The following is a 25,387-nucleotide window of genomic DNA, read 5'->3' on the forward strand; positions in this document are numbered from 1 at the left end:
CAGGAGGAGAAGGGGACGACAGAGGATGAGACAGCTGGATGGCATCACTGACTCGATGGACATGTGTTTGAGTAAACTCCAGGGAGTTTGTGATGGACAGAGAGGCCTGGCGTGCTGTGATTCATGGGGTCACAAAGAGTCGGACACGACTGAGCCACTGAACTGAACTGAATGATTAGTGCCTATCACCTGGTGGCTCAGATGGTTAAGAATCTGCCTGCAGTGCAGGAGACCCAGGTTCAATCCCTGGGTCGGGAACATCCCCTGGAGAAAGGAATGGCAACCCACTCCAGTATTCTTGCCTGGGAAATCCCATGGGCAGAGGAACCTGGCGGGCTACAGTCCATGGGGTCACAAAGAGTTGGACATGACTGACTGACTAACACTCTCCTTTCTAATGATTACTGCAGACTTACTTCAAAAATGCACCATTTCATTTAGTCTTCATGACAGTCCTAATTGGAGCTTCTCTGGTAGCTCAGTCGGTAAAGAATCTGATGGCAATGCGGGATCTGTGTTCCATCCCCGGGTCAGGCAGATGCCCTGGAGAAGGGAACAGCTACCCACTCCACTCCCACATTCTGGCCTGGAGAATTCTATGGACAGAGGAGCTTGGCGGGCTACAGTCCATAGGGTCACCAAGAGTCAGACACGACTGTGCCACTTTCACACATTCACAGATGCGGGAAGAAAGGTTTAGAGAGAGATTCGGCTATTTGCCCAACATCTCCCAGTCGTGACGACAGAGCCAGAATTAGAGCTCGCAGTGCCATATTGCAGAGCAAAGGTTCATAGTCTTCCAAAATTCAACACTTTTTGCTCGGACTGCTCAAGCGCGCCCCAAAGTCCAAAGAAGGGCACAGATCCCCATGCAGCTGAGAGTTCCTGCATTACGGCCGGCTCCAGAGGACGGCGCAGACAGAAGCTGTCCCCTCCCAGGCGGGGTGTTTCCTTCCTTAGGGTGGGAATCCCATCTCCCAGGTTCCCAGGGAGGAAGACACTCCGGGAAGCAAAGGTCTTATCCAACGGGGTCTCCCGTGCAGGGATGCAGGAGGTGGGGGCGGGGGAGCGTCTCAGGGCCCTCCATCCAAGGAAGGCTGCCTCCAGGAGACCTTAACAGCTACAGCGTCCTCGCGCCTAGAGGGCCCCCAGCCCTAATCCCGCCACCGCTGCTGACCCAGAATCGCCGTCCACGCGCAGGCGCGCTACCGCAAGTGGCCCTTGCCTGCGGGCAGGGCCGTCGGCGGCGGAGTCCGCCGCTATCCCGTCAGCCAGTCCGAGCCGGCCGGGCTCTCCACCCGCGTCGTCTCGCCTCCTCTATCCCGTCCTGCTCTGCGGCGCAGGGGCAAGATGGCTGCTGAGAAGCAGGTTCCCGGAGGCGGCGGCGGAGGCGGCAGTAGCGGCGGGGGCAGCGGCGGTAGTGGTGGTGGACGTACCGCCGGAGGAGAGGAAAATAAGGAAAACGAGCGGCCTTCGGCTGGCTCGAAGGCACACAAAGAATTCGGGGATAGCCTGAGTTTGGAGAGTATCCTACAGTTGTCGGGCCTAACTCGGCAATGACTACGTGTCGATCTGGCGGGCGGGAGAGGCGGCGGGTCCGGCGCATCCTGGGCAGGAGAGGCCGAGGACTGCACTTCTTCTCGCCCCTACTTTTGGGCACTTAACAGTTCCAGGGTCTGCTCTTCGACTGGCTTTTCTTCGCATCTCCTCTGCCCTCCGCGCTGGGGAACGTTCTCTTTCAGGCGGCACCAGAAAATGGGGCAGTTTTCGGCAGTTTCCCCGCAGTTGCCCAGTTTGGGGGGTCTGGTGGTGGGGCTGACACTGACCACTGTGATGAACTTGGCACCTGGGGCCGCTGAAGTGGGGAGAAGGAAACTGCAGTCTCGACGTTTTGGCTTGATAGTTCTGTCTGACAGCCGTCGGAGAGTGCAGGGTAAAAAGTACAGTTTGATGCCCTGCAAGTGGAGGCGAAGGTTGACTGTTCCAAGGAAAAAGCTTATTGCCCATTTTGAATATAAATCATAGAAGATTGTTAAGGTTACTTGTGTAGTTCTCTTAATATATCTCGTAGGCATTTTGTCTTGTCGAGAGTCATTCAGATGAGCTGTTGAGGAATCGGTTTCTAGTTTGCATCAGAGTGTATCACAGTTGAGTGTTTCTGATATTAGTTTGTGGCTTTTTGAAATGAAAACGTAAGCAAATTTCTGAAATAGTACGTTTAGCTTGACTTTTTAACATGCTAAAGTTTTTCAGCAGATTGAAGTTTTACTTTTTGAACTGGTGATATCCTTCCAAATGGATGTTAGAATGCTCTGATTTTACTATAGATCTTGTACATGCTGGTCTCTTTTTAGTTGTTGAAATAGCCTTTTCATTGTTCAGTGTTTTAAAATATACCTATAAAGAAGCATTGAGGAAACTTTAAAAGAAAACTAAAATGGTAGGCAAAGGTCATTGGACTTCCCAAAGTTTGGGACAGAATCTTAAAATATTTTAAAATTCTTAGAGAGGAGAATTTGGTCAATGCTTTTTCTTTGAAGAGAAAAACTGGTATTTTAATACCAACTGTGGCCTGCTGTGGTTGGCATGTGCTCACCTTAGGCGCAGACAGCGTCACAGCTGTTAAGCAAAGTCAGGTTTGGCAGGTGTAGAAGGTTATGCAAATAGAGTAGTAGTACACGTCATTTATAACCTGAATCTGCTTAAATGAGTAAAAACACTAGGCCCAGGTGTAAATCACTGGGAACCACCCCAAATGTAGTCAGCATTTATCAGTAGAATCCAGCAGCTTTATATTTAAACTGTTGGGTCTCATTAATCCTCAATGACTAAGGATGCCCTCCTTTTTTAGTTTGAAGTAGTAAATGAAAGTTCAGGCTATCAGGTTTTTTACATGCTTAGCCCTGTCCTCTGACAAGGCAGCTATTGAAAATGGTCACTAGAGATTTCACTAGTTAATGTACTAAGCATTTTAGAAATGTTTAATGAGCTGTGATTTGATACAAATATAGATTACTGGTACTAATACGGGTGAATGTTTTGGATTATTTGGATTCTTGGCACTGTAAGCTTTTCCTTAATCTGGACTCTAGTTCTTCAGATTATAAAGGAATCTCAGCAGCAGCATGGTTTACGGCATGGAGACTTTCAGAGGTACAGGTTAGTATCACTTGCAAGGTGTATAGACATCTCTGGCTTTTTCAAATTTGGTTTGCCTTTGTTACTACCCTCCCTACTGTGCCTTACCAGAAAGTATACCTGGAAAGTCTAATTCTTAACTTATATTAAATCCTCAAAAAGATACTTGATTTTCAAATTTAAAAAGAGCTAATCTTTTTATCCATTTTGCCTTAAGATGTTGCAGATACATGGAAGCTTCGGGCAAAAATAAGGAATTATGGTGATCTTTTTTTTTTTTTTTTTTAAATATAACCATGTTACAGAATCTGGGTTATATCCCAGCTCTTGGCATTTGCTATTCTGATTCCTGTCTTTGTAGTTTTTTTGCTTTTTCCGGAACATGATCTTTCGTGTCCAGATTCTCTCACCTAACATATTACTCAGTGGTATTCCATTGCAGGGGTGAACCATAGTCTGCTTTTATCCCCCAGTTGAATGGCTGTTGGGACTCCAATTTTGGATTTTCTTTTTTCCTAGTTATTATTAATCTTTTTAATGTTGGGTTTTCAATTAGATTTTTTGGTAGTAAAATATAACATAAAAATGACTTTGTGTACATTTTAGTCTGTATTTCTGTCTTTCAGTACATAAATATATTTGTGTATGTGTGCCTACCAAATAATATTTTTGTTCTTCTAGTCTCTTCCTACGCGTTTTTCCCATAAATTTGCTCACATTGTGTACACATCTTTGTATCCTACTCTTTTTTTTTTTTTTTAAATTTATTTATTTGGCTGTGTAGGGTCTTGCTTGCAGCACATGGGCTCTTTTGTTGCTCCTCATAGTACATGGACTTCCTTGCTCTGGGGCATGTAGGATCTTACTTCCCCAACCAGGGATTGAACCCACATCCTCTGCATTGCAAGGCAGATTCTTAACCACTGGGCCACCAGGGAAGTCCTGTATCCTACTCTTTTGCCAAACATCATGTATTAAGTATTTCTCCATGCTTGTAAAAATGTTCTGTACATGTGATTTTTATTAGTTGTGTTATAACCTGATATATATCTATATCAACTACATAGACATACCATAGTTTATTTACCTGTTCCCCTGAGTTGGTTATTTATATGGTAGCCAGTTTTGTAGGCTTAAAAATTCTGTTCCCTTGAATCTCTGATCATTCCTCTTTGTATTTCTGATTATTTCTTTAGTGTAAAAGTAGACTGTCAGTTCAGGAAGAATGAACATTTTTAAGGATCTTGATAAATGGATTGCCAGAAAATTTTTACCAGTTTACATTTCTAGCCATAATGTGTGTGTTCCATTTGATTTTTATGTAAAAGGGTAAGTGATAATTAAAGCATGATTATGAATTGAGGAAAAAGACCTATAGTTCATAGATTCAGTCATACTTTTTTTTTTAGTAACCTGTTCCTTGGTAGCTTTAAGACTGAGATGTTGAAGTTACCGTTTAAATATCATTTTATATTGTAAATTTTATGCTGTTTTGAGTAAGAGTGGTAAAATTTTGCATGTATTTTTACGCTAGCTTAGTCAAGATACTTTTATTGCGCATATATATGTTAGACACTATGCCAAGACACTGGGAGAGATTTGAAAATAGAATCATCTTTGTACTCAAGGAGTTTATATTAGTGAGAGATCTAAGAACATGATTATATTCTCAGACTATAGTAGAAGTAAGAATTAAAAACTGCATGAGTACAGAGAGGCTTGGCATAAGAGGTGATGTTTATCGTATTTCTTGGTGATATCCTCGTTCACCTCATTTTTCTTCAGATACTCTTGTAGTTCCTTTTTCCATGTCTTCCTTGTCATCACAGTCGCCGTCAGGATGCCGCTTCTTCCCTTTCACATCCATCAGAATCCTACTCATTCTTTCAAAGCCCACCATAAGTCCACACCAGGGAAGGGGGTTAACAAGAAGGGAAAGGTTACTCGGGTCACTTTCAGTTTGCCATTTTCTCTTCATGATTCTCTCCAACTTGAGTGTGGTTCTTTGAGAATGGGTACCGTGTCCTCTGTCTCTTCATGTTTTCTGTAACACCAGTCACACTGCCTTGCATGTTTCCATTCAGTAAACATTTGCAAGAGGGTGGTGGTATCTATAGCAACCATAAATAGAATATCCCAAACTTTTGACCTTGCCTTATTATAGAACTTACTGTTGAAAGTACTGTCAGCTTAGCTGAATGGTTTTTGGTTGTGGTTTTTTACAGGGGCTACTGTTCACGTAGACAAAGACGTCTTCGGAAAACACTCAACTTTAAGATGGGGAACAGGCACAAATTCACAGGGAAAAAAGTAACTGAAGATCTTCTGACTGATAACAGGTATTGACTGCTCAGTGCTGAGTACATCTTGTTAATGCATTTATTGAACAATTACAGTGTGACAGATGTCGTGCCACACACGAGTTATTTCATGTGGTTTTTGTACCAGCTCTGTGGAATAGGCATCTTTACTACTCCTCCATTATGAGGAAACTGGGACTTCCCTGGCAGTCCAGTGGTTAAGACCCTGCACTCCCAATGCAGGGGATACAGGTTCAATCCCTGGTCAGGAAATTGGGATCCCACATGCTGCACGGCATGGCCCAAAAAACAAAACAAACAGAAAGCAGGCTCAGAGAGACTCCGCAACATGTTCAGAAATAACTGTGGTGGGATGGTAAATGTGGAAGTCAGTGATTAGACTAATAACCTAATTGGTTATTAGGTAAGGGTTCCAGAATGCAAATTTCAGTGTCTGTTCAGTTCAGTTCAGACGCTCAGTCGTGTCTGACTCTCTGCAACTCCTTGGACTGCAGCACGCCAGGCCTCCCTGTTCATCACAAACTCCCGGAGTTTACTCGAACACATGTGCATCGAGTCGGCGATGCCATCCAGCCATCTCATCCTCTGTCGTCCCCTTCTCCTCCTGCCCCCAGTCCCCCCCAGCATCAGGGTCTTTTCCAATGAGTCAACTCTTCGCATGAGATGGCCAAAGTATTGGAGTTTCAGCTTCAGCATCAGTCCTTTCAATGAACACCCAGGACTGATGTGCCTTAGGATGGACTGGTTGGATCTCCTTGCAGTGCAAGGGGCCCTCAAGAGTCTTCTCCAACACCACAGTTCAAAAGCATCAATCCTTCAGTGCTCAGCTTTCTTCACAGCCCAACTCTCACATCCGTACATGACCACTGGAAAAACCATAGCCTTGACTAGATGGACTTTTGTTGGCGAAGTAATGTCTCTGCTTTTTAAGATGCTATCTAGGTTGGTCATAACTTTCCTTCTAAGGAGTAAGCGTCTTTTAATTTCATGGCTGCAATCACCATCTGCAGTGATTTTGGAGCCCAAAAAAATAAAGTCTGACACTGTTTGCACTGTTTCCCCATCTATTTGACATGAAGTGATGGGACCAGATGCCATGATCTTAGTTTTCTGAATGTTGAGCTTTAAGCCAACTTTTTCACTCTCCTCTTTCACTTTCATCAAGAGGCTCTTTAGTTCTTCACTTTCTGCCATAAGGGTGGTGTCGTCTGCATATCTGAGGTTATTGATGTTTCTCCCGGCAATCTTGATTCCAACTTGTGCTTCCTCCAGCCCAGCATTTCTCATGATGTACTCTGCATATAAGTTAAATAAGCAGGGTAACAATGTACAACCTTGACGTACTCCTTTCCCGATTTGGAACCAGTCTGTTGTTCCATGTCCAGTTCTAACTGTTGCTTCCTGACCTGCATACAGATTTCTCAGGAGGCAGGTCAGGTGGTCTGGTATTCCCATCTCTTTCAGAATTTTCCACAGTTTATTGTGATCCACACAGTCAAAGGCTTTGGCAAAGTCAATAAAGCAGAAATAGATGTTTTTCTGGAACTCTCTTGCTTTTTCGATGATCCAGCAGATGTTGGCAGTTTGATCTCTGGTCCTCTGCCTTTTCTAAAACCAGCTTGAACATCTGGAAGTTCACGGTTCACATACTGTTGAAGCCTGACTTGGAGAATTTTGAGCACTACTTTACTAGCGTGTGAGATGATGAGTGCAATTGTCCAGTAGTTTGAGCATTCTTTGGCATTGCCTTTGGGATTGGAATGAAAACTGACCTTTTCCAGTCCTGTGGCTTTAAATCTGTATATCTCAAGTGAAATCTGGCCATGTGTAAATTACTGCATAAGAGTTTTGTGTTTCATTGCTGAATGTATACATGGTTGTTAGCATGACAGGATTACCCTATCAAGCAATATGTATGAATAGTCTGTGGGTCAGTTTCTCAGACTTACTTATTTGGCTGCACCAGGTATTAGTTGCGGCATGCACGATCTGCTTCCCTGATAAGGATGGAACCTGGGCCCCCTGCATTGGGAGCGTGAAGTCTTAGCCATTGTACCACCAGGGACGTCCCTCTGTCTGTATTTAAACCAAGAGCTCAAAAACAAGAGATGCCAACTTCACCTCTTAAAAGCAAGATCATTTACATATATGTAACTCAGCCATAAAGAGGAGTGAAATCTTGCCATTTGCCACAACATGGATGAACTTGGAGAGTATCATGTTAAGTGAAGTTAGAATACCGTGCATTCTCAAGTCTATGTGGAATCTAAAAAACAACTGAACAAATAAAACAGACTCATAGAGAACAAGTTGGTGGTTGCCAGAGGCAATGGAAGTAGGAAGGAGTCGGTAAAATAGGGGAAGGGGATTAAGAGGTAAAAACTTCCAGTCATGAAATAAATGATTCATCGGGATGTAATGCACAACATAGGGAATATAGTCAGTAATACCTCATACCCTGCACCTGAAACTAATGCAGAATTTTAAGTCAGTTATACTTCAGTAAGGGCTTTCCAGGTGGCACGGTGGTAAAGAATCTGCCTGCAATGCAGGAGATGTAGGTTCGATCCTTATGTCAGGAAGATCCCCTGGGGAAGGGAACGGCTACCCACTCCAGTATTCTCATGGAAAATCTCATGGACAGAGGAACCTGGTGGGCTACAGTCGATGGGGTCACAAAGAGTCAAACACAGCTGAGCAACTAACAACAGCAAGTCTGGGTTTGCCAAGTTTGAGGTGGTAGCAGGTTTTTCCATGAGATGTGTCTGGTAGGTGGTTAGAGACCTCCTGGAGATGCTGATTTTGGAACCATGGTTGATACTGTGAGAAGAGCAACTCCGAGGAGGAAAGCAAAGGAGGGCCTAGGGAAAAGTTGAGAGACCGAAGATTGTTCCTCAGACGATATCTGAGTCTGGTGCTCCTGGCCTTTGCTGTTCAGTCGGCCTGTTCTGTCTTTGATTTAGATACTTGCTTCTGGTTCTGATGGATGCTGAGAGAGCCTGGAGCTATGCCATGCAGCTCAAGCAGGAAGCCAACACCGAGCCCCGAAAACGGTTCCACTTGTTGTCTCGCCTACGCAAAGCTGTGAAGCATGCCGAGGAGTTGGAACGCCTGTGTGAGAGCAATCGTGTGGATGCCAAGACCAAGCTGGAGGCTCAGGTTAGTGTCATAACATCAGCTTTGCTTTATTGTGGAGATTAGAGATGTGACTTTAAAAATAATACAGTTAAACAGAACAGAGTCTATTCCATTGTATGTTGGTAATCAGGAGAGGAAAAAACCTAATCTTGCTTTTAAACGGTGAAGTTGGCTCTTGTTTTTGTTTTTGAGCTCCTGGATTTTAAGAATTGGCTCTAACTTTTAAGAAAGCCCTTGCTTCTTTTGACGTGTATGTGAAAGACTTGTATCTGGGAAGTTCACAAAGTAAGAATTTTGTTCTTAATGAGTATTTGAAAAGGAATGGAAGAGATTTCAAGTTTACATTCAATTTATGATGCTAATGGTATAGCCCAGAAGTGGGTTGTTAAGTAAAATAAAGAGAGCAAATTTTCTTTATTTTGAAGTTCTCTCCTGGGAAGTAAATGAATCATAAATTACCCATGGGTCACATTTTATTAGTGAGACACATTTTTTTATTTTTTTAGAATCAACCTGAATATCTATTCTTGATATCAGAGTTTGAAGCAAGTAGAGGTTGGGCTGTACCCTGGTTCCTGGGCATTGAAGCAGTGTCTCTTTTCCCGTCACCTCACAGGCTTACACAGCTTACCTCTCAGGAATGCTGCGGTTCGAACATCAAGAGTGGAAAGCCGCCATTGAGGCTTTTAATAAATGCAAGTAAGTTCTGGCCCAAAGGCTGTGGCCAGTTTTGATAATAGTCACATGCAAGCTGCAAATCAGCCAACGATTGCTTCTGTGAAAGTAATTGCAGTTTCTTTCTTTTTGCCTTCTCTTGAGAAATGTGGATTGTTCTCTTTCAGCCTCAGAATTTGCCAGTAGTTCTGGTAGTTGATCTGTGTTCCTTTTGAGTTTATTTTCTTAAAGCGAGGCCGCTGTGACCTGTGATGTTCCTTGCCTGGCAGGACTATCTACGAGAAGCTGGCCAGCGCCTTCACAGAAGAGCAGGCTGTGCTGTACAACCAGCGGGTGGAGGAGATCTCGCCCAACATCCGCTACTGCGCCTACAACATCGGTGAGCGGGGCTGTGCGGGGCGGCGACAGGCGGCCTGCGGAACCTGGAGGACGGTTTTAACTGTCCTCCCTTTCCCCCGCGTCCATCTTTGGTGTGGGTTTGTCTTGATGAAAAGAGCACAGTTATTGGAGTCAGCTCTGCTCGACATCCAGAAGGCAGTTCCCTAGCTTCAGTTTTGGTCCCGCCGTATCTGTGCTCACCCAGAGCCTTGTGAAAGGACTTAGGATTCATTGAAACGTGCTGGTGATGGGGAGAAGCTTGGAGTTGAATCTGAGAGTTCTTGAGGAAACAACCAAGACCCTTGAGGATTTTCCACTCAGTCTCTCTCTCTTTTTCTCAGGGGACCAGTCGGCTATCAATGAACTCATGCAGATGAGATTGAGGTCTGGGGGTACTGAGGGTCTCCTGGCTGAAAAATTGGAGGTAATCTAGTGTGCACATTCTGTGAAAGGTCTTCAGTTTGAAAAAAGTCCAGTAAAAGAAGTAACACACAATCCCCTCATCCAGAGATAATTGCCATTAATATATGCATATTTATATCTGTATTTTTAATGAAAACTTTTTGTCACTTTTTTTTTTGCCGTGTCTTGTGGGATCTTAGTTCCCCTGCCCAGGGATATGTAATATGTTAGTTACAGGGAGAGACAAACAATAGTTCCCAGTGAACTTCACCTTGATCACTCACATCCACAGTTGAAGCTTTAACATTTTATAACTGCTTTCTAGGCATTGATCACTCAGACTCGAGCCAAGCAGGCAGCCACCATGAGTGAAGTGGAATGGAGGGGCAGGACGGTTCCCGTGAAGATTGACAAAGTGAGGATCTTTTTACTGGGTTTGGCTGACAACGAGGCCGCCATCGTCCAGGTACGGAGCCGGGCCCTGTTCTGTTCTCTCCGTGTGTCTCCAGGTTGTCCTTGTGTGTTAAGATGTGATACTTTGTTGCTGTTTAGGATTTGGGTGACTATCTCAAGATGCATGCTCTTGAATAGAATTCTTTTGAAAGCTGAGTTTATTGAGGAGTTTTTCTGTGTAGAGGCCAAAGAAATTGAGAGTGACACTCTCAGTGAAAATGGGGGCAGCGAAGGGCTGCTTCGAGTCAGGGGTGGCATTTGGCCCAGCAGGTGGAGCAGCAGCGTGGTATTGTGTCTGGTGTCTCTCTGACCTCTCATCCTCTCCTTCCAGCCCTGAAGGGTCACCTCTTGTCCCTGAGACTGCCTAGCTAAACCCGATCAGCTTGTTTTACGTGTGGTGTTTATGCAGTATTCATGCCGAGCCGTACGGCCCGATGCTCCTGCTGACATAATTATTACCTGATTGTGGGTGTGAACAACCAGATGAGTTCCAGAAGAGAAGAGGTTTTGGTGATCCTGGCTTGTATGGAGTAGGCAGTGATGGAGGCGTTTTTAGAGCTCCTTCTCTGTATCAGGCGAAGAACATCTGAAAAAGAGACCACACCTCCCTGTGTCTCCAGCCTCAACAGGGGCCAGCGGCATTTCATTGGACTTCACAGCAGGCTGCTGTCCCCAGAGGGATATGTGTGTGAGGCGCTTTGCTAGTTGTACTGGTTGGTTGTGTTGAGTATCCAGGCCTTTCAGTGACTTGTTCCAAAGTGGCTCGTTTGGTTGGGGGCAGCTTTCAACAACTGAAGGATTTCTTTGTGCCTTTTGTCTGTATTGCATATGGCCCCTCACCTCCCCCTTTATTTGCTTACAGGACAGAAGATTAGAACAGTACCGGAAAGTTGAGTTTTCTTTCATCTAAAAGACTAAACTTTTTCTGAGAGCATTTCATTGGCACTTAACAGTAGAGGTCTCTCTTCTTGACTAGGGCTGATAACAACCATTTAGATTATGCAACTGGGTTTTCCCTTTAAAGTGATACATATTGGAAGGAGGAAACTGCCACAGTTCTGTGCCGGGCACTAGTGACAATGGGGTAGGAATTCTGGATAGAATGGGGTGGGGGGTCAATGGGGGCAAATAAAATAGAGACACCTTAGGAACAGGGCCACAGACATAGATTAGGTAAAGGACAGGACAAGTTAACATTTACTAAGTAACTTTAAAAGTTATTCATGTTTACCATTTATACAATACAAGTGTTTATTAGATCAACATACAGTCTGAATTCACATATTACCTGGTAGTCACTTGGACAGAGACACCACAGAGAAAAGCAGGGAGTGTAGTGATCCTCCTCTATGTCCTGGATACACTACTTAATGGTCTCATGTATTTCTCTCTCCCACCCTGTGAGGTGGGTGATACTCATTTTACAGATGGGAAAACTCACCTGTCCATAACCATATGTCTGATAGAAGGGAGTGCCTGCATTTAAAACCGTGCCCTTTTGATTCCAAAGCTCATGTTCCTTGAAGTTTTCCACATAGTCTTAGATTCATCAGGAAGGTTAGTAACAGGATCGTTTTACTTGGCTTTGGTGAAGAGCTAAATTTAATTTCACTTAATAGAAAAGCAGAGTCCTGGGCCCCTGACTGAAAAAGCTGAATCTTAATAGAAAAAAGTAGTCCTTCACAGGAGAATCCTCTTTAGAAGGTTACTGGGGGGAGGGGTTTCCCACGTGGGAGGAGAAGATACAGTCATGTTTTATCTGAATTTGTCTTTCCTTTGCTTTTTTTACAAATAGAGAATAATAATCTAAATGGGGGAGGTATTTTTGCTTTATTCATAAAGCAATTCAGTTTGGGATAAATTAGACTAGGTGAAAAACATTTCATAATTGCACATGAAGCTGTTGCCTTTAAAATTGAAGATCACCTCAATCGCATGGTGACTAGTTGAGCTTTGTGCACATACTAAAACGATTACTCTCAAACTCGGGTTTTAGTGTAGGTGAAGGGCTGACTTCCGGACCTCCAGGTCATAGTCCCCCTTACAAAGCAGTTCAAAGAAATCCCCTAGTGGTACAGTGCTCGGGAGTCTGCCTTGCAATGCAGGGGATACCAGTTCAGTCTTTGGTCGGGGAACTGGGATCCCACACACCGCAGAGCAACTGAGCTCGCACACCTAGAGACTGGTGTGCCAAAATGAGAGATCCCGCATGCCCCAACTAAAACCTGATGCAGCCAAATAAATAAATAAATACTAAAAAAAAGTTCAAGATTGGCTAACATTTTCATAATATTGGCAAGAAAAAGCAGTGACATCATTCCAGCCTTGAATAGATGAAGATACTCATGGTCAGTCATCTCATCGCAACTGCTGTTAGTTCTGTGTTCCCACCTCTCCTTCAGTATGCGTGTTTATGTTGTTAAATATATTCTTTTTAAGTCCTTCTTTATACAGATAATGGCAGATGTCTTTTTTAGGGTGGGTGTCAGGGTCACACATACCTTGTAAAACAAGTTTGGAGATGTTCCCTCCTGTTTTCTGAAAGAGTATGTAACTTTTTGTTTTCTCCTTAAATGTTTGTTATAATTCACTAGTGATACTATTGGGCCTGGAGTTTTCTTGGTGGGAAGATTTTTATAATTTGTTTTTGCTTGTTTTAAAAAAAATATAATTCCTTTACGAGTTGGAGGGCTATTCAGATTTTCTGTTTCATCTTGTGTCAGTGTGGATTTTATTTTTTAAAGTAATGTATTGATTTCATGTAAATTGTTGGTTTTATTGACAGTTTATAATATTTTATCATTTTAGTGTTCGTAGAATCTGTAGTGTTATCTTCTATTCAGTGCCTGGTTAATGTGCTGGTTGAGGTGAATACAATTAATTGTTGTCTTTAAGGATCTTACGGTGAATAAGGATCACTTGAATATGCGAGACCTTTAAATAATTTGGTTGAGCAAAAAAAAATAATAATAATTTGGTTGAGCAAACAAAATGTGTATTAATCCCAGGAATCCCATTAAGGTTTTAACCTTAAAAACAGTTACATGCCTAATATGCTGTATCACACATATACCAGGTCAAGCCAGTAAGAAAATTAAGTACAGCATCCAATGAAGTTTGGTTAAACCCTTAGGTTTCAGGTGTAGCTCTGTGGCTGATTATCTGTGAATTGAATTGAAATGAATGCTGGGTTATTACGCATGGAAAAGGCCCTTTGGCTATTCGGGGCTAATCTCCAGAAGAACTGCTTGCTCATTGGTGCACTTGGCAGGTGATTTGCCAGTTCTCCATGTTGTATCGAGTTTTTTGCCCAGGAGACGGGGCTTTTCGTTGCAGTGTTTCCCACCCTCTGGGAACTCTGTTGGAGGAATCTGGTAGACCTCCACTTCTTGGTTGCTTGTAGAGGTTTTTGTGACCTTTAAATACTAAAACAACAGTTTACTGAAAAGCAAGAAGAAAGAAAGAATTCAAGGAGATAATACTAAACTGCAAAGACTGGAGCTGAGGCTTAATCAGCTGCCAAAATCCAGCTGCCACAGCCTCCTTTTCTTTATCCAAGTTTTAGGTCTGCATGTCTCTAATGTTGTCTTACTTTCTCATTTGTTTTTATTTTGCTTTGTTAATACTTGATCACACCTGAATTGTCTTGGTAGTGATTTGAGGATATCAGGTGGCTGGGGGCGGGGGCAGGTTAAAAATGTATAGGTTTGATGATTCTTATCCTCAGGTTATGACTAACACTTTAATATTTGACTGGAAGGAGATCATATCTTCTTTTTGTTAAAAAAAAAAAAAATCTATTTTCACCTGAGGTTTGTGTCCTTTACTCAATTTCTGTTTTTTCCTAGACCTCACTGCCGAGTGAGGCTGGGCTGCCATCCCCTTGGTTCTCCTACCGGTGTGGCGGAGAATGTGTTGGACTCGCCTCTCAGTCACACCAAGTAGAGAAGTGAAAACAGCCTGGGAGCTCTGTCTTTAAGAGCCAGGGGTCTCACCTCAGGACACGTACAGCTGGTTTTCCTCAGCCTAGAGATGTGCCTTGGGGCTGTGGAAAAGCACTTCTGAGAGTGTTTGAAGTTTTATAAAGATTGATCTCAAGCTTGTTTATTAGGACTGAGTCACGCGTTACTTCGGGGCTGCGGGATTCTCCCTGTCACGGGTACACCCGGGAAGGTCCAGGCCGCCCACACGTCCTGCAGGGGGTTTGCCCGTGTGTGCAGGAGCCGGTTCTCGCTGGTTCGCCGGCAGACCTGAGCCATTTGCACGTGGGTTCTGAGGGAGCCCCCCTCTGCATAGACGTGGAGAGGTGTTTCTTGTTCCACTGTCCCTTCAGAATTATCTTTGCCTCCGAGACAGGTTTACAGAGTAAGAGTGTAAGTAGCAAAATGTGTTTCAGGCTCCCTGTGTGGGCGTTTTGCCCAGCCCAGGGAGAACCGTGAGAGCTTCTGCTCCAGAGATGAGTGGTCTCCGTCCCTGTGCAGCGTGGCTGCATACGAACAACACGGCCGACTGACAGCCCCTGATCCGGGTCGGCCTCTCCCTTCATTGTGCTTTAAGACCTTTGTAAGATTCCCAGGGGAAGCGGAGGGGAGACTTGCTGCTCCTCAGTACCTTGATGCAGAGGTTTCCTTGTTCAGAGGGAGCGAAGGCAAAGGCAGTAAAGACGTACAGCGTTTCTGCGTCGTATTAATTTTTTTTACTTGAGCCATTCCTTCCCTAGGAAAGGAGGCAGGTCCCACGTAGCTGGTAAAACCAGTTGGCTCTTTTCTTGTACTTAAACACTCACTGCCCCAACTGCTGAACCCCTCCAGTGTTCAAAGGGTGTTGGTGGCATGCTTGCTGGATTGCACGGTACCAGGCTGGTGCTGGAGTTCATCTTGCCTGCTCACGGCGCGGCTCTGGTTTGTGTGTGGCTGGTCCAGGTCTGTTTTCATGTCTTATTCCAGTTGTCAACTCTGCAGCTGCCCCGTTCCACAGGATTTGTACTTTGAAAAATTTGGCTAGTTTGATTAAATGAGTACGAAGAGTCTTACTGACTTGAGATCCTAACGGTGTTTCATGTAAAGTGTGTTTCTCCAGATCCAGGCTTTCTGGTACGGTAGCCACCTGAACACATACGGCTGTTTAAATTGATTAAACTTCCAGGTGCTCAGCAGCCACCTGTATCTAATGACGCTACACTGGACCTTGCAGGGACATCACCGTCACAGAAAGTTCTAGTGGACAGCCCCGCTGTAGCCTGCAGTGTGTTAATGGAGTCTGGGTTTGCCTTTATAAATTTATAGAATAGCCATGCCCATGATTTGTTCCTAAGTTACTGAACAACAAGAAAGTCAAGTAACTAATAAAAGTGTGTTTGATTTATATTGGGTAATTTACAAGGAAGTTTTGTTGTTTTTTTTTCTTCCCCACACTGGAAACTAGGAAAAACATGAGAGTTCTTAAGAGAAGAAAAGGTTTTTCTGAAGGCCCCTCCCAACCATATCTTAAAGGAGTGGGCAGTACTGGGTTTTCTTTTGAGCTTTTCTGGAGGTCAGTTGAATGTCAAGAGATCAGATTGGATGTTAGTTTCTGTGGAAAGTCAAATATAATCATGGGAATGTTGAAGTTCTAATGTCAGAGTGGGTCTGCCAGTAACACAAGTTCATCTCCTTTCTGCTTTTTGTCCATTCCCACCTGCTTAGTCAGATTCTTTAGAATGATAATGTGGTTTGGCAGGTATTCAGTTAGTGAATCACTTTTTGCCTTATCCCGGTTGCCTAGCAGAGGGGCAACACCCTGTGCTTTGCAGAGACTGTTATTAAATGCTTGTCAACTTCATCTGCCCTGAGATGTTCTCAGCGTAGCCGTATGGAATACCTCCTATATGCAGGAAAACCTCATATGGCATTTAGGAGAGAGAGATATCTTTGGTTGGTTATTGACTAGTAATGTCACTCATCTAGTTGGGGCTTAGAAGAAATCCGGTATCTACAACCCTGTTGGGTTACGTTTGCAAGGGAAAGGAACTTGCGCTGTGCTTCAGTGTGAGGGGGCAGTGCCCCAAATCCAGTCCATAAGGCTCCCCTGAGATGCCAGGTACTGGTCCTGAGCACAGGTGGAGCATCGAAGGAAAACAGTGGGAGGTTCTATGGTAGGGGAGAGATGAAAGCCTCTGTTGGTTGACAGTTTAGATCAGTTGTATCAATGCTTTTTCGGTATGTTCACTTTACATCTATATATACTCGCATCTCATTTCTGTACAAATTAATGAATAAAACCATAAGAGAAATTGTATATGATGAAGAATATTAACAGTTGAAATGATCTCTGATCCAGGCTGTTTTTTGGTTGGATGTGTGTATTCGTGTCTAATGGGAGGAATCAAAGCGCTATCATGCCCTCCTCCCATCAGAATACCATGACTTACTCAAAAAGAAACTCTTTCACCACCTTCTGCCTTTGTTTAGGCTGAGAGTGAAGAAACCAAGGAGCGTCTGTTTGAATCCATGCTCAGTGAGTGTCGGGACGCCATCCAGGCCGTGCGGGAAGAGCTCAAGTCAGATCAGGTAGGACTCTCAGCTGAGCCCCCAGCTCTTGCTCTGAGCTGAGGTCCTCTTTAGTCTGTGTGTCGTCTTCCCAGAGCAGGGACTCTCAGCTGCCATTGTATTTAGATGTGACGATTGGCTGACCAACAACAGAAGCCTCTGGGCTCCACCAGGTTGAGAAACTCTTTTCCCTCTGTCCTGCTTCTAATGGCTTCATGTTTTACCTGTTGAGCCTTTGGTCTCAAATCCATATCTCCAGGTGGATTTCTCCAGTGCTCCCTTTTTCTAATAATATCACTGTGATTCATTCAGGCATCTAGGCTGAAAACTTCAGAACAATTTTTGTCTTTCTTCCCTGTTGCCAAAAACTTTGTTTATTCTCCCTTTGTAATTTCCCTCTCCCTTTGTCCATTCCGCCTGTCTCTAATGAGCTTTCTTCTATTATGTCTGGACTCTTAGAGAAGTCTCCTGATTTTTCTATCCAGGCTAATCAAGAGATCCTTAACTTCACCACATCTGTAAGGTCTCCTACCGTGTAAGGTCACATCTTCACAGGTTCCTCCCTTTAGGGGCCATTATTCAGTCAACCACAAAGGCAAGAGCTGACAGCACAAGGCATAGAACTTGGGTCTAAGACACGGGTCCTAAAATGGAGCCATGGACTGTGGACTGTCTGCTTTAATGCTTTGAGTGTAAACACTGGACACAGTGGACTAGAGGCCTTACTGGCCATTACTCTGAATTCTCGTTCAAGTCTGGTTTTTCTTTGTCAGTGGAAACTGCGTGACCTTGTCGTTGTAGAAAAGCCCAGGAGTTCTCTGATATTTGAGGACCTCAACTTACTAGAGTCTGTGCCTGTGTCCCAGCGCACTTTGAGGTCCACACCATTGAATGAGGTGGTCAGAGCCAAGGACGTAATCAGCCATTTTATCTCTACCTTTTCACTTTCTGCAGAAACAGAGAGATTATACCCTAGATGTGGAGTCGGGGAAGGTATCTAATCTTCAGTACCTGCACAGGTAAGAGATGTGACATTTTTACTTTTTAACCTTACATGATATATCATTGGAACAAAAGAGTATGCACAGTGTTTATGTACATTGTAATTTATTGATGCATATTAAAATGTGAATGCATCTGCACATTTTTGCATATGTGATTTGCACATGTATATTATTCTAATATCCATATAATTTCCCGTTTTTGTACAACAGAAGAGCTAGAATGTAACCAATAACCTTGAAGCTCCCTGTGCTCCCCTTGTTGAGTCCTCCCCCTCTTCTAGAGCTCACTGCTCTCCTTCTAGGAGCTCCAGGCTCCTAGAGTGACTCTTCCCTCTGTGTTCTGAATGTTTTACGTTGTCCACATTTAAGTTCAAGTTCAACTGAACTTTAATTCCTTTTTTTTTTTTTTTTTGATTTTTTATTTATTTATTTATTTATTTTTTGAACTTTAATTCCATCTAGAGTTTATTTTTGAGCGCGGTAAGGATCCGTGTCACCTTTTTCCACGAGGGTGACGGATTGTTCCAGTGTGTGATTTATGACCAGTCTGTCCTTCCCCGCTGGTGTGTGGGCGGACATTCCACCCTCCTTGCATGCTCGCTTTCTGGACTTTCTTCTGCTCTGCTGATTTGTTTGTCTGTACTGACACCAGCGTAGTGATTTACTGTAACTTTATCATGGGTCTTGGTGTCTGGTCCACCCCCACCAGGTTTCTCAGGCACATCTTGACTGTGTTTCTCCCTTTGCTCTTTCATATGCATTTTCAAATCGCCTTGTCAAGTTTAAGTTTTTTAAGATAGATCATTTTGTTTCACAGAAGAAAAGAGGAAGGAAGAGTGACATTTTTGAAACTTACTGGGAGAAATAAAATTCCACTTCTCCTCAGGTGCTCTTTCCATGTGACCTTGAAATTCTTAATGTCTTAGTCACTGCTTACAACTTTTTAGTGAACCTGGCAATATTTTCAGTCATTCCCAACCGTCTCCCCGCCCCCCCGCCCATTTTAATAAAAACAAAACCAAAAAAAACTCCTCTCCCTGCCTTAATTTCCGTTCTTAGAGAATTTGGTATTATGTCACAATGACTGCCTTATGGTTCAGATGCACAGAGTATTAGCAGGAACAGCCCTTATCTCCCTTTTGTTTCAACAAGCCCATGAGAAAAACAAGACTTTAGGAGGTTAGGGGACGTATTGGTAGTTAACAGCCACAAAGAGGTAAAGGCAGTTGTCAGCCTCCAGCCTTGAAAAACCGAGAGAGCTTCAGCAGGGCTCAGGACACTTACAAATTGTGAAGCCCCATTGCCCTGGGATCTATCTTCCCGCCTCCACATGTAGCTGGTATAGGGATGGTGATCAGTTAGGACCAGAGGCCAGCTTTGGGGTAGATTAAAGTCAGGAATCCAGTAGCTCTTGTATTTTAATAAAGCCCTGGTATCTTAATAAAGACGTATCTAGATTCCTGTTCCACTCAGTGAATAACAGTTATGTGTTTTGAGAGTCTGATTTTTTGCAGAGCTCTAGGAAAGCCCATCTCATGACTTTCCCTCGTACTTCTCAGATGCAGCCACTTTTGGGGATTCCCTGGTTGCCCAGTGGTTAGGACTCTGCACTCTCAATGAAGGGGGCACAGGTTCAGTCCATGGTCAGGAACTAAGTTCCCACAAGCCTCTCGGTGCAGCAGCAAGAAGAAGGGGCCAGTTTTAATTCTTTAACAAACTCTTTGGTATTTACCTCCATGTCTCTAAATGGCATGTGTATGCTGCTACTTCTTGATTTTTGGCTTTTAGCATTTATTACTGCTTTCTTCTAGAGCCCTCTCACCAGTTCTACTTCCGCTCTTCACCCTGACCCCTCTGGCCTTCCACCTGACTCCTACTCAAGTGCTCTCATTTCCAATGCTATTTTATTTATTTAGTCCTTATTTCAGTAACTAGCTTGCTGTCCATCTCTCGTCTTAAGGACCAGCAATGTCCTCTGAAATTAGTAACTCTCAAAAGATACAAAAGATATAATTCAAGTTAAAATCAAATTTTGTCATAAGGTCTCATACGGGTCCCCTGCAAGTTCGCCACGGAACAGCAGCCAGAGTCGAAGGCCCTTGGAGGTTGAGGCCCAGGCCTTGCAGCCCTGCCGTGGTCACCCCTCACCCCCGCAGCTCCCCAGGGCAGCCCAGCTTGTGGTCCAGTGCTCTTCCCAGCACATCCGCTTCCCTGAGCATCACCTGAGCTGACATGTGGTCCATTCCAGCTACCTGACTTACATCAAGCTGTCAACAGCGATTAAGCGGAACGAGAACATGGCTAAAGGGCTGCAGAAGGCCCTGCTGCAGCAGCAGCCGGACGATGACAGCAAGCGTGCCCCTCGGCCCCAGGACCTGATCCGGCTCTATGACATCATTCTGCAGGTGACCCCGGAGGACTGGGAAAGCCTGTCCTGTGTGTGGGTTGGATACAAAATGACATGGTAAAAGGGTTGTGAGAGCCAGGAGCTGTTGGTGACTCAGTGAAAGACAGAAGTTCTTGTTTTCATACCAGTTCAGCTGTCCATGAGCCTGATATCCAGACATATTGATGTGTTTTGTTGTTGTTTAGACTCTTAGTCATGTCCGACTCTTTTGTGACCCCGTGGATTATAGCTCACCAGGCTCCTCTGTCCATGGGATTTCCCATGGACAGAATACTGGAGTGGGTTGCCATTCCCGTCTCCAGGGGATCTTCCCAGCCCAAGGATCGAACCCATGTGTCCTGCATTGGCAGTTGCGCTCTTTACCACTGAGCCACCAGGGAAGCCCGTGTGGATGTGTAGACATTCGTAAACCCCTGGTATTCCTTCACGGAGCACTTCCCTCTGCAAGCTGGTCGCCCACATGCCTTGAGTGTCCTGGGGCCTGAGGCCATGCTGCCTCGGCTCCCTGGGAGCTCATCGGTGAGGGAGTTTGAGACCCCTGCCCACAGTCAAGGTGTCTGTATAGGTGCCACACAAGTGGGCTATCCGACATGAGAGTTCAGAACCAGAGGGATCCCCTCCAGCCAAGAGAGTCCAGGGAGTCTCTGAAGAAGGTGAATCGTGACAGAGAGAAAGAGGCCACGTGGGCTTTCAGTGTCAGGAGGGCAGAGGTGACGCCAGATGTGGCTGCAGCCGAGTCACTCATCACAGACGTCCCCGTTATCTGAAGCCCAGGCTCGCTCTGTCTGCCCACGTCTGTTCTTCCAAACCTTCTGTCAAACACTCAGTGTGGGTCCCCCTCTTCATGAGTTTTCCTGTTACATCTGTTGTGCAGAATCTGGTGGAATTGCTCCAGCTTCCTGGCTTAGAGGAGGACAGAGCCTTCCAGAAAGAAATAGGCCTCAAAACTCTGGTCTTCAAGGCTTACAGGTAACTTTCCCTGGGGTGGGCAGGGTTCCCCTCAACCATTGGAAGGTTCTAGAAGCCTTGGGAGCATGTCCCTGGAAGGTTGGGTTTTGGTTTTTGAAAGACATGAGCAGAGATGAACGGTTATGACCTAGATGTGTGGGCAGTGTAGGTAGCATTTGCAACGTCCCTCCTTCCTACCTGTCTTCAGCTTCTTCCCTGTGCCTTTTGGGAATCGCAGCTTTTTTGCAGAGTTAGCAGTAAGTAAAAGACAGTGGGTCAGCTTTGGACCTACACTGTCAGTTCCAATTTCAGGGAGGAGTCTGTGGGTTAGCCTGGCAAACTGGAACAGTGAGAATGGTGAAATCTCCCACCCCAAGGAGTGAGCCTGACGTTAAGAGACTTGACAGTTTATTTAGCCTAAACAGCAAGGAAAGCCTTGATCTTGGGTGATTGTTGCTTAAGAATACTGTGGCTCTTTCCTTCCCCATCAGGTGTTTCTTCATTGCTCAGTCCTACGTGCTGGTGAAGAAGTGGAGTGAAGCCCTTGTCCTATATGACAGGGTCCTGAAATACGCAGATGAAGTGAATTCCGACGCCGGGGCCTTCAAGAACAGCCTCAAGGTAAGCCAGTGGCCTCTTCTGTTTCTAAGCCCTGAGCAGTTGGCCGTGAGGCCGTGGTGCCTTCTCAGGCGGGTCCTGCTTGGTCAGCCATGGGATGTGGTGAGCCCTAGTGCCGGGGAGCTGTGGGTGTAGCTCATGGCAGCGTTCCAGGCCTGAAGAGGACCCGGGTACCAAGACAGCCTCCGCCCGGTGCACTGCCCCAAAGCACTGTTCTCAGGCTCGGCTCCCTGCTGGAACTGCTTCCAAGGTGGATGTCTGGCTCTACTTGATGTGGGATGAGAATTGGGGTTTTTATTATATTTATTTACTTTTTTGCACTGGGGCTTTTTTAAGCCCATCAGTGATTCTACTCTGCAGCCAAGTGGAGAACCACTTGGCTCTCCACACGAGTGCGTGGGGACCGCCAGCAGCAGCATTTGGGAGTTTGCTAGAAATGCAGATTCTCGGGCCAGGGTCCAGGTCTACCAAGTCTAAAAGTGTATTTTACTTTAGCAAGACTGCCAGGTGATGGAGTATATGTCAAAGCTTACGTGCCGATCTGGTTTATTTTACTGATTTTTGAATGACAACTAGAGTTTTAAGCTTATGGACTGCTGTGAGGTCACAAGAGAATCTTAAAGCACTGGCCCAGGGGACACATGTGTATTTTACAAGTAGAAACTATTCAGAAAAGTGGGGCTAAGGTTACTGTTACCAGCGTTACAGCCAGTGTGGGAGTGTCTGCCTGGAGCGGCCCTGGGCTCAGCAGTAGAGAAAACTCTGGTTTCTGCCTTCAGAGAGCTTGTGGTTTTGCTGCAGCCACAAGACTTGCCTAGGGCCCACCTCCGAATAGAAAAGAAGGAAGCGAAATAGGAGTGGGTGGGAGGCGGGCGTGGGCAGTGGGAGGGGTGACCAGTGTGGCGGCAGCATCGGGTGGGGTGTTGTTGGAATGTGATGACAAACCAGTGTGGACGGTCTATCTCCAGAGAGAAGTAAGAGGGGTTTCACGAAAGCCCATCTGCCCTAACATGCCGGGGTTTAGGTTAGGGGGGAACTAACAGGAAACAGGCGTGAGGGGTGCGGCAGTATCCAGACCTGACCGATCATTCCAGATTCTGCCGAGTGAGAGGCTGAGGCAAGAGAATGGCCGTGGTTAGGGGCTGAGGTCCTCGAGCTGGGCGGCCGAGCTCTGGGTCCTGCCCCGCGGCCATCGGGGATGTGACTGGACACGTTCTTTGGCTTCTCTGTGCTTTGTCTTCTCACCTGTAAAATGCAGGTACAGACTGTCTCGGGATTATCATGAAGATGAAATTGACAGTTGTGTGGACTGCTTAGGGCAGTGCCTGGCACATAATGCATTTACTGTATGATAAATGTGTTAACGTTGTCTTTGTCATTATTATTATTTCCAGGCAGTATTACTTAAGACATGGCATAGATTTCTCTCCTTGAAACAGGCTAGTTTCTATGTATTGGTTTTTTTTTTAATAGGGAAAATGTTCAAATTACCTGAAATCCCTGAAAACACCAGTGGGGTTACTTAGCTCAGGTTAGTTTGGTGCACCCCTCTGGCCCGGCCTCGGCTCATGGGTCCACGTTTTCCTCGTTGTTACAGGACCTGCCGGACGTGCAGGAGCTCATCACACAAGTGAGGTCGGAGAAGTGCTCCCTGCAGGCAGCCGCGATCCTGGGTGAGCCGTGCGCCTCTTCCCGCGGCCTGTGTCCCCAGACTCCCCTTCTCTGCTGCTCCTCTTCTCTCCCACTCCCTCCACCACTGGCGTGAGACTGAAAGGGGTTGTTTCTGTTCATCTGTGAGATTTTAGTTTTTTCCTGCCATTTCCTCTGCCCCAGTGAGGCATCGGGTTATGTGGAAGAATCTAGAGGAGCCCTGGCGTGCGGTCCCCCTGCCTGTCCCAGGGAGCCGTGCCCGCTGCGCTGGGCTGAGCACGTTGGTTCTGGGTGTGTGGTCTGTTATCGGCACAACTTGTCTGCTTCGGGTTGAATAGGGCTGACTCCCTGCAGACGGGCTGCCTTTACCCCCAGGGTTTAGAATCCAGGTGGGTGACAGGTATCATTCCAGCCTGTTGCATTAAGCCCATGTTCTCACTGAATCCTGTGAAACTTTCAGATGCAAATGATGCCCACCAAACAGAAACCTCTTCCCAAGTCAAGGACAATAAGGTAAGTCTGGGCTGTGGGTTTTGAAGAATAAAGAGGGTTTCGTGACTCCCTAGGATTGTGTACTCATCTATAGAGCAGAGGACCCTTCATTTCTCAGGGAACACCCTCCCTTCCCCGCTTCTTTTACTAAGGACCTGAAAGCTGCCTGTGTGAGGTGTGTTCGGTGTCATGTAAATGGTCCCAAATTAAGTTAGGAACCTGCTTTGCGCTCTGGCTAGGAGCTCTGGCTCTGACTCAGACATTGGACAGGCTTGTAACCCACTCCAGCCCACCACTGTCAGCCTCTCTAGATTTCAGTGACTCTCAGCTGTAAAGAAAGTGAGGACATAACCACCCCTCACAGGAGGTTTGTGGGGATTGAATGTTCCGCCGATGGGCTGCGATTCACTCTGGGTTCCTGCTTTGGTTTGACTTCCAGCCCCTGGTTGAACGGTTTGAGACCTTCTGCCTGGACCCTTCCCTTGTCACCAAGCAAGCCAGCCTGGTGCACTTCCCGCCGGGATTCCAGCCCATCCCCTGCAAACCTTTGTTCTTTGACCTGGCCCTCAACCATGTGGCTTTCCCACCCCTTGAGGACAAGTTGGAGCAGAAGACCAAGAGTGGCCTCACCGGATACATCAAGGGCATCTTTGGATTCAGGAGCTAACCAGGCTCTTCCCTGGGGCAGGGGGCGAGTCTGGCTCTCAGTCTGTGTTGTGAGAAACCCCGGCAGGTCCAGGCCCGCGTTGGCCCAGGGCAGGAGTACACCATCCTCACCTGCCTTCCCGTGTCTCGTGTGTTTGTACACTTCGCTCCCACCCCGTGTGCTAGGAGGACGCCCTGCCGTCCTCTGGTGGACGTGTGCAGGGTCCTGTGTCCTCCTCCCCAGGGGAGGGGCCCCTGCCTCCTGGTCTCGTCTGAGCCACGGTCAGGAGTGGTCTCCTGGGGTCCACAGCCGGCACGGATGGGGGCTCGCATGCTTAGTCGTGTTTCTTCACTACCATGGATTTGAATGAACTCACCCTTGCTGTGAGCACCCAGGAGCCCTTCAAGAGCTGGTCTGAGACGAGGAGACATTGGCAGCGTCACCCCAGGGTTACAGTCAGCCTTATTCCCCTCCACCTCCGAGCGAAAGTTAAGAAGTTTCAGAACAAGCAAAGAGCTCTATTTTTAGAAGAAATATGTTATCCTCAGAAATGATGAAAACAAATCTTCTATTAAAAGGCAAAGATGCTG

At 45.7% G+C, this 25,387-nt stretch overlaps 1 protein-coding gene across 1 annotated transcript; it reads left to right on the forward strand.

The window, feature by feature from the left end:
* The first annotated feature begins 1,320 nt into the window (after nucleotides 1-1,320).
* On the forward strand, nucleotides 1,321-25,387 carry SRP68 (signal recognition particle 68). Its single transcript, XM_043905465.1, has 16 exons — nucleotides 1,321-1,525; nucleotides 3,093-3,159; nucleotides 5,364-5,477; nucleotides 8,423-8,618; nucleotides 9,214-9,296; nucleotides 9,542-9,651; nucleotides 9,992-10,074; nucleotides 10,378-10,518; nucleotides 16,955-17,053; nucleotides 17,987-18,051; nucleotides 20,285-20,441; nucleotides 21,318-21,412; nucleotides 21,883-22,012; nucleotides 23,607-23,682; nucleotides 24,120-24,172; nucleotides 24,591-25,387. The coding sequence occupies exons 1-16, from the start codon at nucleotides 1,351-1,353 to the stop codon at nucleotides 24,816-24,818; spliced, it is 1,872 nt and encodes a 623-aa protein (XP_043761400.1). The 5' UTR covers nucleotides 1,321-1,350; the 3' UTR covers nucleotides 24,819-25,387.

The sequence above is a fragment of the Cervus elaphus genome, chromosome 5, assembly GCF_910594005.1.
Source record: "Cervus elaphus chromosome 5, mCerEla1.1, whole genome shotgun sequence".
Lineage (NCBI taxonomy): Eukaryota > Metazoa > Chordata > Mammalia > Artiodactyla > Cervidae > Cervus > Cervus elaphus.

Excerpts from the sequence above, each read along its gene's own strand:
- SRP68 (XM_043905465.1), top strand. The coding sequence starts at position 1,351 with ATGGCTGCTGAGAAGCAGGTTCCCGGAGGCGGCGGCGGAGGCGGCAGT. Across the intron at positions 10,075-10,377 it reads TCCTGGCTGAAAAATTGGAG|GCATTGATCACTCAGACTCG; the intron begins GTAATCTAGTGT and ends ACTGCTTTCTAG. Across the intron at positions 17,054-17,986 it reads AAGAGCTCAAGTCAGATCAG|AAACAGAGAGATTATACCCT; the intron begins GTAGGACTCTCA and ends CACTTTCTGCAG.